General features: G+C 42.9%; 1 protein-coding gene across 6 annotated transcripts in view; it reads left to right on the forward strand.

Annotated features, from left to right (window-relative positions):
- The window catches only part of shroom1 (shroom family member 1), a 32,806-nt gene extending 18,039 nt beyond the window's left edge, over positions 1 to 14,767 (forward strand). For 4 of the 6 annotated variants that reach the window (XM_044371023.1, XM_044371024.1, XM_044371022.1 and 1 more), the window contains 8 exons: positions 2,704 to 5,631; positions 5,723 to 5,909; positions 6,237 to 6,289; positions 6,735 to 7,403; positions 7,598 to 8,194; positions 8,937 to 9,045; positions 9,654 to 9,926; positions 11,809 to 14,767. In XM_044371023.1, coding sequence (XP_044226958.1) covers positions 2,927 to 5,631; positions 5,723 to 5,909; positions 6,237 to 6,289; positions 6,735 to 7,403; positions 7,598 to 8,194; positions 8,937 to 9,045; positions 9,654 to 9,926; positions 11,809 to 12,063 — 4,848 coding nt within the window. In that variant the 5' untranslated portion in view covers positions 2,704 to 2,926 and the 3' untranslated portion in view covers positions 12,064 to 14,767. Of the gene's footprint in view, positions 1 to 129; positions 287 to 2,703; positions 5,632 to 5,722; positions 5,910 to 6,236; positions 6,290 to 6,734; positions 7,404 to 7,597; positions 8,195 to 8,936; positions 9,046 to 9,653; positions 9,927 to 11,808 lie in introns of those variants that run through there. The other 2 variants (XM_044371026.1, XM_044371028.1) reach the window with 2 other exon arrangements.

The following is a 14,767-nucleotide window of genomic DNA, read 5'->3' on the forward strand; positions in this document are numbered from 1 at the left end:
CCGCTGCGCTCATTGTGCACCGGAGAGCCGGACGTCATCGGCTGGCCAATCAATGCACCAGCTACGCAGCCTCGGGTCTCAGAGGGGGGGGAGAAGGGACTCGCTAGAAGTCTTCCCTCTAATATCTAGCTCTCCTGGTAACTTAGTCTGGTCCCTCCTCAGTGGACGAAAGATGTTTTAAATGAGAAACAAGAACGGAAATCATTTGATTAAGTTGAAATTTAGGAAACTTATTTCTCTCTCAGATGGAAATCAGGAAGGTCAGCGACTCAGACTCAAAGTTTGGGTGAGTTTCTCTATTCTTTTTCTTGGTAATGGTGCTCTCTAAAGGTCAGAAACATTCATTCAAGTCTGCAAGTAGTTGATCTCTGCATGGTTCCCAGACCGCCTTTCTATTGTGACTATTAATCCAGTCTTCTAACTTGTGTTCAGTTTTCCTGCTGTCATTGTTCACTTCTCTTGTCTCTTGTTGTTGTGGTTTGCGTGTGAGGGTATTTGTCTGGACCGGTCACCCTCTGCCTCACCCTCCCTCCCTCCCTCTCTCCTCTCTGTACATTTTGTCACTGCCTGTCCCCTCCATCACTTCCACTTGAGCACTCCCCTGTTTGGGAGCCTCTCTCTGTTCGCAGAGGGAAGAGGAGGGCTGGAAACTACACACACACACACACATACACACACACACACACACACACAAACACCACAGATCAGAAGGCCCTTCATAAACACATGGAATCCCCCTTAATACTGTAGTTTGAAAGGCTTTTGTGAGGTGGGTTTTGTGTGTATGCAAAACGACCACCTAGGATCATCTTTGATTCAGGTTTTTCAGCTCGGAACAACAGTTTTCAGCTGTCAGTCTGAGTTACTAAGTGATCATTTATCTCAGGATTTTTATATTTGTTGGTTAGGATAACGTTTGGTTGGTTAAAAACCCCAAAACCAAAGAAACAAAATCACTCGATTTATAATGTGCACATTTCTTGCAGTTCTCAATGGTGAGATCCAACTTCAATACTGCAGGCTCTGAGTTGATTAACTGGTTGGTTTGTCTTTATTTTATTGGCAACATTGACCTTTGTGTATGCATGACGGGTATGTAGCTTCAACTTGATGACAATGTCATGGAAAGGCATGCACGTCATTGGAGAGAAGCCTACATTCACTGTGTTATTAGAGTCCAACAAAACCTAAACCTGTCATTAAGTGGCAGAGGCAGGATAGCTGACAATGACAGCAATTGGTTTTACAGCAAAGGACAACATGAGTGCAAACACTGCAGCCTCTATCACTGTATAACAGACTGTAAATGTTTCCTGATGAACTCATTATGGTCACAGTCATAATGCATGTGTGGTTAAGTCAAAGTTTAATCTTTCCCAAATTGTTATTTTTTACAGTTTACAATTATAGGCAATTATTTGACAGAATGGTTAAAGCAAATATTCACATTCCACAATAATAATAAGGGGAAAAGGTAGACTTTACGGGCCACAGTGCTTTATAATAAGGCATTATCCGTCTGTCACATGACTAATCCGCCCGTGTTTCTGTAGTTTCATATGGAATTCCTGACATTTTTTCATATGTGTGCTGCAACGTGCGCCGCCAGCCTCAAGGCCCTTAATTAGAGGCCTCGTTGATGCACAACGGCAGACAGACTCCTTCAACAGGTAGTTGACTGTACTGACCTACAAAACCAAGATGCTGTAAACCTTGTGAGCCGTGAAACCTGTAACTTATATAACTTTATGTCTTGCTAAAAAAAAAATTGCTGTTTGCAGCAACTTTAAAGTGTAAGAGGAGGTGATATAGTTTTTGGTTAGATCTAATGATTACCTTTAAACCAGACAGAGGAATTTACTGCTGTATAGGGAAATAAACTTTGAATTCTTTAACTACATTGTTATTAAATGACTATTTTGACACAACATTGTTGCACCTTGGGTTGCTCTAACTTATTCAATTTCATACAGCCCTAAAACTAAAATTCTTCAGCTCTTCCAGATACCAAATGAATGAAGAATAGGTTTGAAATCAGTAGAGTTGAAGGATTTTCCCTGGTGCTGCCATGTACCAGCACCTCCATGAACATTTTTAACTGACTACTGTAAGTTCACTACTGGATAAAGAGAAAAATTAACATTTTTTCTGTGAAGGGGTGTATGATTTGTCTTTACAACTTATAACAGGAGCACCCTCAAGGAATTTGACCTAGAAATGCCTGGCGAAGTTTTTTTACTTGTGACTTACTGTTTTCTGGCACCTTAGTGTTTGAACAGAAAGCACTGCAAAAACATGTACAAACATGTAGCTGTTAATGAATTTTCTTTCATGTATGCAGTGTTGATGGGGTTTGTAGGTAGGTGTTTGTTGTTTTTTTTGATGGGGAAGTGTAGGTGTGTGCGAGTGGACATGCCAAGTTGACAATCTAACACAAACATGCGTGTTTGTGTTAAATTGTCATGCCATTCCAAAGCAGTCAAAACAGCTATGAAGACCACACAAAGCCATGTGATATATTGAGTATCGGTCATTCACTTAAAGTTTCTTTTACATTTTCATTTGCTGTTTAACCACACATTGTGTGAAACCATTTCACCTTTGAGCAGTGGTTTTACCCAGATCTATGACTGAAGCATGAATCCTGAGTTAAGATTTCAGGCTGATAACACGTCTGTGCTGTGTTTGTGTTTTTTCCCTCAGGAGCTACTGAGCAGACTGTTTCAAGGGGCTTTGAGTAAACAAAAACGAGGCAGGAAAATGACCTAATTAGCCACAAGCGTGACGGACAACCTGGTGCAAACGTGTTGGTGGTAATTTCCCCGGTTTCACCCACAAGGCAAACACATGCATCAGTGCATATACCTTTACGGCACATTTACAAACCCTGCCCTTCCCTTCCTGCCACCATCCGCCCCAGTCCTCCATGGATTCCTACAACTTCCACTTTGAGAGAATGAGCAACGTAGACCTGCATCCTCTGAGCCTGCCTGTCAGCCGGCTCTCCCCAGCCAAGTCCAACAGCAGCATCGTCGACCAATTTGCCCACCACCAACACGGCAAAGGAGACTCTGCCTACAGCTCCTTCTCTGGTGGGTCCACTGCCCCAGACTACCCTTCTCCCTTCCTGCCAGATGACCTGCAGTCCAGCTCCTTCAGCCACTATGCTGATCTTAAGTATGTAAAGTCTATTTACCACCCCAACCAGGTTCTGCAGTCTGACTCAAAGACCATGGACCAGTTCTATCGCTCTGTGGAAGTTATCTCACAACACTATCGCAATAATAACAGCACCAACATAAACCACCACAACCACAATGGCAATGAAAGTTCCCATACCAACAACAAAGCACTCTCTAAACAAGAGGTGCCTTTGGGGGCTCTGTCCCAAGGTGCTTACCCTCCTGTCCGTCCTCCTCCAGTCCCAGCACGCCTGGATAGTTTCATAGCCACAAAAAACTTGGAGAACAGCAAGGTCCACCACCATGGTACTGAATTTCAACCGCAGCAGCCACAGCAACAGCCCAGACCCTACAATCGACTCCATCCACAGTCACATGGTCTGAATGCTCCAAGGACTGAGACTGCAAACCCAGAAACAGGCAACTCTGGCTTCAATTCTGACCCAGCATATGTAGCTTGGAGGGGCTCTCAACAGCAACAGCAGCAGGCGCAGCAGCCACCGAGCTACCGCCCACACCTCCAGCCTCATAATCAGACCAGGGTGCCGTTGAACCCAGACTACCTTTTCATCACAGATAACAAAGCTGCCTCTGAGCAGCAGAAGTCAGCCAACATCCTAAGCCGATCACCTCCCCGAGGCACAAGTCAGCCTGAGCACCTGAAACCCAGACAGTCATCAAGCAGTGGTGGATGCAATGGAGACCATCATAACAAGCCCAGTGGTAGCACTAGCCATTTTGAGGGTCAGCGCAAAAGGGTTCACTCAGCTCATGACTGGCTTGGTTCAGAGCCAGCCCGAGCCGCTAGCCCCTGGAATGCTGGTCAGAGCTTTATCAACAGCAGCATCCAGCATAAGGGTCAGTTCTACTTTGTCACGGGAGTGTGTAAGCTGTCTGAATCTGGTATGAGGACACACTCTGCATCTGTGTGTGGGTCTGAGGCTGGTAGCGAGACCTCCACTGTGTTGGAGAGACATCAGCTAAGAGAAAAAGAAAGATGCCACAGTACGATGGATAATTTGTTTAGACCTCTCAAAGAGAGTTCTCGCTCCTCCAGTGATATGATACCAGATGGGAGAGAGGACCTGATCTCCAGGAACCAGGATCAGGAGAATCACAAACCATCCCTCCTCTTGACGCAATCCTCTCGAAGCTTCGACTCCTTAGAGGAAATTGACATGATGCAGAGTCGAGAGATTGGCCGCCACACCGCCAACAATCCTATATTCTACTGTGGACCTGACAGAAACTGCTCCCCGCATTCAAGCACACAAACGAAGGAGGTCACCTCACTGATCAGCAATGAACAGCCCAATCACCACAAAAGAGATGAGCAGGCAAAGAGAGGGAAAAGGCAGCCATTGGGGGATGTAGCCAGCGAGAAGATAAACAAAGAAACAACTCCGCTTCTGTACCACCTCACCGGAGCCAGTAGGGCAGCGTTACAGCCAAAAAAGGATACTGATTTCAGTATAAAAGGCAAGGAAGCAATCTTAAACAAAACTGGTCATGGAGATGTGGCTGTTAACGATAATGAGAGACCTCCACAAGGTGACACTAGCAAGAACGATCAAGGGGAAGATATCTCTGTTGCCTGTAACACCCTGGATGACTCATTTAAAAAGTACTATAAAGAGAAGCTAAAGGATGCCCAGTCTAAAGTCCTGAGGGAGACGTCATTTAAAAGGAGGGACCTGCAGCTCTCGTGGCCACACCGAATCAGGCAAAAACCCGAGCTGAGGCCTACAGTGATTCATGCTTTCTCCTCATCACAGGACTCTGAGACTTCCACAGAAACCCTCACACCCTCTGTGACCTCTGAGGAGACAGAGAGGGGGAGCATAAAGGAAGAAGTAAAGGAGAGTGAGATGGAGATGGACAAAGAAACTGAAAAGGAAAAAGGGAGGTCAGCAAATGTGGCCCAGCCCCAGGTGGCGCGCATCGGAGGCAGGAAGCGATTAACTCAAGAGCAGAAGAAGATGTGCTACTCTGAACCGGAAAAACTCCACCAGCTCGGTGGTGCCCCCAACCACTCCGCTTGCCGCTCCTTTGGCAACGAAAGCGAAAGCCTGTTTGCAGTTGAGTGTGAAGGAGAGGAACGTACACAGCAAGGAGAGCAGGGACTGGTTGCGGCACGGAGGAAGATGTTTGAGAAGAGAGGTCGAGCCCTTTCAGCCTCTAGCGCCTCAAAGAGCAACCTAAAACATGTGCAACACAAGGCGCTGGTGGAGTACATGGAGCGTAAGACGGGGCAGAAAGTGGCTGAGCCCCAGCAACCATTGTCTCAGTTACCACCTCCACCCAGACAGAGACACTCTCTGGGTGAAAAACCATTTGACTGGGGTCCCAGACCTCTATCAGCAAGTCATGAAGGCAAAAACACCAAGAAAAAACTCCACAGACCCCACTCTGCAGGGCGCATCCTTGATTCCTCTACCAGCTCCATCAGGTACAAAAGAGATGAAGGAAAGTAGTTTTATTCTGTTTTTGTGGTATGGTTGAAACATTTTAAGTATTGTATTTTAATTTTTACAAAACAGGTATGCCCAGTTCTTCTCAGCACAGTCTTGTTCAGGCCAATATGCCGGCCAGTCGAATCAACCCAGATGGAGGGAGAGCCAAGGTCCATCTCAGGGGAAGTCTGCCTCAGTGGAGAGTCTCTTGGACCAGCCAGAACCACCTAATTTCTTCAGGAACAGATCCACATCCACTCCACATGCATTTCAGGTAACTTTTTCACTTAAACCTAAACGCTACAATTCTTCTGTTTTTTTTAATCAGGTAAAGTTAGTGTCTGATGAGCTTAAGATAACAAGTATATTAAAATTAACTTTCCATTAGAACATGAATTTTTGTGTGTCGCAAACTTAACCTTTGTACAAGCAAGTTGGGAAAAAAATGTAATCATAGAAAATATGTTTTAACCAATACCTGACTGTTACTATAGTTTTTCACTCTCATTTCACATACTTTGCTATTGAATTCAGAAGAAAATGTTTTTACAATAAAAATTCATTCATGTGTTGCCCTTTGATTCCTCCTCTGTGTCTGCAGGCACATGACTATGAGACAGATCCATTACCAGTTAATACTATGGAAACCTGGAGGTATGTACCAGTGCAGCACACAAATTGGGACATTTTTATTGGGTTTTAGGTCAGGAGAGTCTTAGGTCAGTGATGTGTGCGCTGTGGCACAGACTATAAATCTCAACTTGATTCATTGTGGCACAGGAAAGTCAACACCCACCTGCTCCAGCAAACCCACATTCCTTTCAAAAGATTTATGTATGAACTGTAAAACGAGAATCATTAAGTGACCCTTTTTCAAGGAGTTGGCCTATTTCTCGAGACTATGCTGTAATTTGTAGGAATATCAAATTATTATTGCCTTCTATGACGCATTTGCATTTGCCCTCAAAAAAACTGTGTATAAAAGTGATTCAGTTTTTGTTTTCATTCAGAGGCCAAGACTTTGTGTCCCAAACCAATCGTAGTCTATATGAGTCGCATGGCTTAGGCAACACATTTTAATACTGAATGTCAATTTCAGTCCCCAGAACAACGTTACCGAGGACCCCTTGGTAACATCAGTCCCTGAGGGACATCAGCGTGTCCGTGTGGTTGCACAGAGGGGGAAGTCCATGGAAGAGCTTGGGGCATCAAAGTTAACAAGACCGTCAGCCCTGAGTAAAAGTTCTGAGCAGCTGGATCAACTGTGGAGACATTCAAGTGGATCAGGAGGGCCGGGCGGAGATAAAAGGAATGTTTCATTCCTTGCTGAAGTCAGAGAAGCCCAGGGGCAGGAAAGAGGGAGGAAGAAACAATATGTGTTGGATCAAGCAGGAAAAGAAGTTGGTCAGAAGAACACTCAGGGACAGCCACAAAACCATACTCAGAAAAAGTCCCCGTTGAAGCAGAACTCAGAACCAGCACTGTGCAGTGTGGAGGACGCCGGGCCTTTCACCACAGCAGGAACAAGAAACTTGAGCAGATCCACCTCCCCAGCCTCCTGCTCCTCTTCTCGGGCCAGGGTTCACTCTGCATCTCCTGGATCCCATGGCCCTGTCACAGATGAGATCAGGTCTAGTAGACCGCCCAGTGAGACTTCTTCTAATCCACCTTCCCCCAGAGGTCAAGAGACCAGTGAGAGGGAGATCAAATCCACCTCATCCACACCCACCCAGACAAAGCTTCCTTGTGAAAAAAGGCTGAGCTCCAGGTAAGATTAGACACCATATCGATGCAACATGTGTTTCCTCCTTGAAATTATTTGACTAATTGACAATAACTTCCTTTCATCGCATTATAATTTGAATGTATCACATTTTCTGCACCTCACAAGACTAAACAAACAGGTATTTGTGAGTCTACAAATGCCCAGTTGTGATTCTTACCATAATTTGTTTATTCCAGTAGAGTCAGTGCTTCTTCTGTACCTGGATTGGACCGCGAGCAGTCGGTGGATGAACCAAGCAATGACGCCCTACCGCCTGATTCAAAGCATGAAGTGTCTCTGAGCTGTGGCGTAACCACAGATCCATCATTGTGGATGCTCCCTCCAGAAGAAGAGATCAAAGAAGAAGTCCAGAATCTACCGCTGACAGACAACGTATTTGATGACGAGTCCTCAAGCTCGGCCCCTCCTACGCAGACAAGCGAAACCTCTGTGTCTCCCTGCACCTCAGTGTCCGACGCAGACATCAGTCAGCAGGTGGAAGAGGAGAAAAATCCAGAAATGGAAGATGAGAGGTTGGGAGAAAACCAGGAGATGGAGGAGAGGGGAACACCAGAGGGAGAGACAGAGAGCTTGGAGAGGCCTGTTGAGAGACCTCAGTGGGAGGAGCTTGTAGAAGCGGTGGTCAAGGCGGACCAATCACTGGCCAGAGTGCTGTACCCACTGACCAATCGTAAGACGGCACTGATGCTGATGGAGCAGCTGCTGTCAGAGGACACGCTGCTGATGGAGGAGCACTACAAAAAGAAACAGGAGCAGAGAGGAGCTGCAGAAAGGTAAATCTTAATGTCCTGGAATATCAAACCAGCTGCGGTAGTCATAAATAAAATCCCACTAACCACAAAATGAAATTTAACTGACCAATTGATAGCAGTTTACTACGTGAATTTAAAGAGACAGCACACTCCTGAGAAGACTTGTTCTGAAATGATGAATGTGATTTCTTCACAGAAAATAGGTGTGAAATAATGGAAATTGGCATAAAAGTGGAAGATAGCTTAATAAATTTCCCAAATTCTTGATTTTCTGTCTTCCAGGTGACATCAACATCAGGTTACATAATCCCTTATTTTGTAAACATACAGCTGTGGAAAGAAAGTGTGCACTCAAACCTTTCAAACCTACTTTAGAGCTGACTCGAGTGTTTAGAGTGCATATAAGGCCAATTAATTAAGACTCCTAGTTTAATGTTCCCTCTGTGAAACTTTATACTGGTTTCTAATGGCCGAAGAACTGAACTCCACCTAGTATTGCATCACATGCACAGTCACACCTGGCTATCTGCTTACTGCTGTACAGGCACTCAGATTTCTGCTAATGTAAGCACACTTCAGATACAGAGAGAATGTGGTTTAGTGATTATGCTATGTAAATAACAGTGGGGCATTGCTCAGAATATACTGCATGTGAACATGCTGTGTAGCACAGCTGAATCAGGAGTGAAATTTGAAGGTTTCTCTCCTGTATTGTGATAACGGGACCAAGTCAGCTTGACCTAAACACATCTTTCTTTTTCAGCACTGAGACCGTGGAAGCGGCCGAACCAGCTTCTTGTCCTTCTGCTCCTGACAGCCTTAAACCTCAGTGTACAGAGCCGCAGAGCAAAGCTGACATCACTGAGAAGAAGGTAATTATTAATTCATGCAAAACAGTGGACGGTTTTCATCTGAAGTACTTCACAGTACAAATAATCAGCCTTTGTATGGACGCTTACCAAAATGTTTAACTTTGGTCACATCTTGCAATGATGAGTCTGGTTTATGTTGGGTTTTTTGTAAAGTAAACATGACAAGAAACCAGACATGACAGCAGAACAAAAAGACCTTTTTTGAACTGTATAGTCTCATTCTGTTTTTCTTCTTCAAGCATAAACTTGGTGGTGATTTAATATTGATACCATCTGGATGCTGTTTGGCCCTAAGTGGACTCATAGTTGTGTCTCTCTTATCACATGATGTACCGTCTGCCTGTTATCAGTGTCTCCCACTTGTCTAATGTTTGGCTTAGCAAATAGCCTCCCCCTTCTTCCTGACTGCCCTCCACATTCACTCTTTTATGTTAACATTACAAAAACATTAAATGTTTATCATTGGATAATTGTAACAGATTATCACTTTATTTGATTAATGATAATCAGCTATCAATATGTTGTCCTTGGAAAACTAATATCTCCCACCATGTGTATCTGATCTGTAGTGTAACTGCCTAAAATCTCTTCTCTACTTGAATTTACAGCGTCTATTAGTGTCTTTCATCGAGGACCGTCTACGTTCACTCGAAGAAATTAATGGCACCCTCCAAGCAGAGATTCAGGAGAACGTGTCCCGCGGGGAGGCGCTGGAGGTGCTGGTCCGAGAGCGCTGTCTGCCCATGGAGCTGGAGAGGTACAACCTGTTCATAGGAGACCTGGAGAGGGTGGTCAGCCTGCTGTTGTGCCTCTCTGCTCGGCTGGCCAGGGTACAGAACGCCCTGAGCACGGTGGACCAGCACACAGACGCCGAGGAGAAGGTGAGGAAACTTTTCAGACAAAAAAATGTTGTTTTTTTTTCTCTCTCTCTCTCTTGAGTCAGCTTTTTCAAAAGATAAAGATGTTTAGTTTGTAACTGTCTAGAGGCAATAACTCTTAATAACCTCTCAGCACTGCAGACTACTATCTTCCAGACAACCTTTGTTTTCTGATCATTTCTGTATGTTATGTAACAGCTTGCAAAGACTTGAAACTTTTTTGGCAAAGTTGAACAAATATCTGATAATAAATGCAGTTGCCAACAGGGTGTTGCTGGTACATTTAATGACCCTATGAAATCCAAGAATCCTGCGGCTAGAGAGAAGCCTCTTTGATGCAGGAAATAACCAAATTCACATAATCCTTTACACAACATCCATTTTTGCCTTTTGTTTGTCTTTAGGATTTGAATTTCTGACAGCATGGCTTATGAGTGCAGTGTTTTAGTAGCCAATTCTCAAACAATAACAATAATTACCATTGGTTATTCATATCTTACATCACTTGAGTCATTAAAAACATGGAGCCAACACTTAAAACAATGAATTTCTAATCTAAATGTATCAGTTGTGTCTCTTGTGTCTCGGCCTTCTCGAACAGTAGTGAACGCTGATATTGTGAATGAACCTGAAGCCCACTCTTTCTGAGGTTACAGGTCAACTGAATCAGTTAAATAAGGTTACATAAAAATCTTCAGATGCACTCTCCTCCAACTCCATGTGGTCTCATCTTTTATCCCCTACAGTTGTTTACACACTAACACATGCGAGTAAAAGCATACTGTCAGCGAATGCTACTGGGGAGAATATTATGTCATAAGACCTTACAGATCTCATGATTCACCACAACTCACGTAGAGCTTCTGGCGAAAAAACGACGACCATCAGTGTTAGGAGTGCGTGGCTGCTCCCATGCCCTCGGCTATACTCTCATTCTGTTTACTTTAGAACAGCAAACACGCTGCTTGGGAAAAGTTGAAGGGCAACTTAGAGATGGAGTCAAGGTTTCTCACCGTGTGGAATTCAAACAATGTCGTCGGGTTTATCAGTGTTTAATTGCCGATTTTTGGCTCATCTGTATTTGAACCTAATGATTCATGAGGCATTTGTAGATAATATTTGATATACTGCAGTTTGATAGCACTGCACTTTAAGTATTTGTTTTCATATGGCTTGAAATAATTACTTCATGTTGCATTTGGCCATTTATTAAAAGACGTTTAGTGTCACAGGATCTGACTTGAGACTCTGTGCTTTGCTTTGTATTCCCATCTGAATATCCTGTTTCATTATGCGTCCCAGCATTTTCAGCATCAATTTATGTTTGCATGGATGCATTAGACTTCTAGATTTATGCCTGAAAGGGCTCTTTGTGAGTTTGTCCATCTGTAAAAGCCCAGGCTGAACATACTGCATACTGAGGGCTTGTTGGAGGCTCATTTGTTTTCCTGCTGTTATCAGCAACACTGGTATTTACACTGACTCACCGAAACTCCAGCCCAGTTTCGATGACATTTGTATCTACCCTGCCCTCTGTTGACTTAAGGAAACACTGCAACTCCTGTCCTGTGGCCGTTTGAAACGTAGTTAAACAACTATCACATAATCAGCATATTAACATAGTAACTTTCAATTAAAACAATTATACAACCACAAAATATCTGTGGTTAAAAATAAAGCCTTTGGATATTATTAACTTTCAGATTTTCTATTAGAAGTCTTATGAAACTTTTTGTATTTTTGTCTGCAAGGCATCAAGGTTCAAATTTCAATAACAGACCTAACACATGTCTGCAGCTTGATCATGTAAGATAGTGAGGAAACATTATCTATTATCTGTAGCAGGTATAACATATCTTCTTCACCCTCTCTCCTCTTCACTCAGCAATCTCTGGACAGTCGCCACCGTCTGCTGTGCAAACAGAGGGAGGACGCCAAAGATCTGAAGGATAACCTGGACCGGAGAGAGAACCTGGTTTCCACTTTCCTGACGCGCCAGCTGTCCGCTGAGCAGCTGCAGGACTACCGGCGCTTCGTACAGACCAAGGCCTCGCTGCTCATCCGGCAGAAGGACCTGGAGGAGAAGCAGAGGCTGGGAGAGGAGCAGCTGGAGGCCCTTTCCAACAGCCTCCATCTTTGAGGGGAGGAGAGCTAAAAAGCAACAATGGATTCCTCAACTTATCTTTACTTGCCTTTAAAAAAAAAAACAAAAAACAAACACATGTAGAGATGTTTTGGCTGTATTTTTCTGGCTCAGTGTGCCACCTAGAGACACAGAACGTTGATTATAAGTGGTCCAGCTGGTATCTCCCTGTCACGACTTGCTTTTTCGACAGGCCGTCATGCCGTTCTGCTCTCCTCTCCTAACTATAGGCTGTGTATGAGGAGAGCAATAAAGACTGTTGAGACTGACGCTCCTTGCCATTCTCCTGTCATCTACATAACAGGTTTGTTTTCAACCCAGGGTGCCCAGAACGCTCACCCAATCTCCGCCCCAACGCCGTTCTTCATCAGCACAATCTGCATCTAAAGACTTGTTATACATGTTTCCTTTGACGTTGAACAGAGGACCGAACTGTTTTTTTTTTTTTTTCTGTGTGCCTTGACTTTCGTGTTGCTGTGGAACCGTTAGAGCTGCTGTGTGGAAACTTTGCGTCCCCCTGCTAGCAATTCAGCAACTGTCCTTCACTTTTCATTAAGTTGATAGTGCTACAGCCCCTGTATCTGCACCTGTGGAAACCTATTATAAGCTTTAAGATTGTATTTTGACTAGCGAGAAGGCTGCGGAGAAAGCGAGTAGCCTGAGACAGGGTGGTGTACTGTATCATGTCGGTAAAATGTACAATAGATGTAGTAGATTTAATCTTTTTTTTTTTTTTTAATGTTCTTATTTTTAAATGTGTTTCAAATTAAGGCACTAAAAACCAAAAAAGGTGAATGAAAAAAAGCACTTTGTAATGATACGTAAATGCACATTTCTTCAAATCAGATTTGTTTTCAAAATCATTTTTCAATTTCAAGTGAAAGCCTTACTCCATCCAGTTAAACCATATTTCTATTTCACTTCTCTTTTGTTTGTTTTTGTCAGTGATTTTGAATAGGAATGCTGAAATAATGCTTTTTAAAAAGGTACATGAGCACACCCAGGAAACATTAAGGATTGTGTACAGATAACTTTTCCAGCTAATTTCATACTTTATGTTATTAAATCTTGATTTCATGCTGCAGTTCCTCATGCGGAGATGCTAAACCTCTTAAAACCAGATTATAAGTAACAATTATATCGCTGAGTATTTTTCCCCCAATGTCCCTTTGTCGCAGAAGTGACACGTGATACTTGAAATATGAAATAGTTTTTTGTTTTTTAAGAGGAAAGTCCACAAACTTCACATCAGGTGTCTTAAACTAATTTTATATTCTCTACCTCCACACGTAGCCCCTATTAGACACATGTAGCCTTCAAGTTTATTGAAACATACACAGTAATCTTTCTTCTCGATAGCCCCTAATCACATGTAATGAAAACACACTCTTTAATTAAACTTTCACCCCAATTTTTAACGGATCTCATACTTTAAAAACTGCATCTTTGTATCTACATTTATATCTGTCATTAGTTTTTATAGCTGTATTAATTTCAAATCATTTTTCCTTTTTACTGAATCTTCAACCAGACACATCGGAGAGTTGTTCAAGAGCGATGTGAGCTGTTGCTCTACATCAGAATATGCGCAGTGTGTATGTGTGTGTGTGTACGCTCGAGATCATGAATGTCTTAATTTTGTGTGTGTGCAGAGATTAGTTGTTGAACAAAAAGGCAGAAGAACTCCTCTCTGTGTTTAATGTGTTTCGTTTTCAACATAACTCCTATGAAGTCATGAAATGATCAAAATGTTATCGTCCCTCAGGAAATAACCTGTTGGCTGTACTGAAAAAAACTGATCCATATGTATGGGTTGACTGTTTTGTATATGATATTTATGTAATAATGATCACAAAGAGGAAGAGCATCATTAACAGCCTATACACCCAAAAATAATCATTTATTCACTAACTCAAAATGTCAAAGAAGTGGACAAGTAAGCTACTAAAAACAGATTTGTTTTTCCCAAGGAAATAAAACACTTCCATGCTGAAAGATATTTCCACTTTTTTTTTTTTTTTTTTTTTGCTAAACAGTTAAACATTTCTCCGGAGATTTACGGCTCTGTCCGCTTCAGTTTGCTAAACAAATGTATGTTTGTTTTGGCCTTTGTGCTGACGCAGGGCTGAAGGGTTAGAAAGACTCTCATGTTGTTCCCTGCAGCCTGCTGGAATTCCTGAAGTATGCAAAAGACCAACATTTTGGAGAAAGAAAGATGGGGGTAGAAAAAGAGGAAAAAGTGAGAAAATCGTTCCCACAGAGGAGCAGCACATGGATAAATTCCCACATTAGGTTTTACTGTGTGTGTGTGTGTGTGTGTATGTCTGTGTGCATACAACAAACATTTGACAACTTCCTAAATCATTTCTTGTTTCTGTCATCAATCAGTCAAAATACTGTTTAGTTATGGTTGCAGGAAAGAGGCCTGGTTGAAGTAGGATTATATTTGTTTAGTTAATACTGGAGGCGTGTGACATTGACACTAACGGAATCAGTTTTAAAGCCAAGAAGGAAGGACATATTTCAGTCCGAGCCGGTGCGATGACAGCGGAGACATTTCTAAGCCCATTTTCTTTTTTTTTTCCTGCTATATTTCACGCCTGTCTTCTGTTGAGAGTTTGAGTTGTTTTTTTTGTGCCTGTTTGGAGTTGTATATTCCATGATGTTTGTAATATTGTGAATAAATTAAGCTCTCCCTCTC

This window comes from Thunnus albacares, chromosome 13 (assembly GCF_914725855.1).
Source record: "Thunnus albacares chromosome 13, fThuAlb1.1, whole genome shotgun sequence".
In the NCBI taxonomy this organism is placed as follows: Eukaryota; Metazoa; Chordata; class Actinopteri; order Scombriformes; family Scombridae; genus Thunnus; species Thunnus albacares.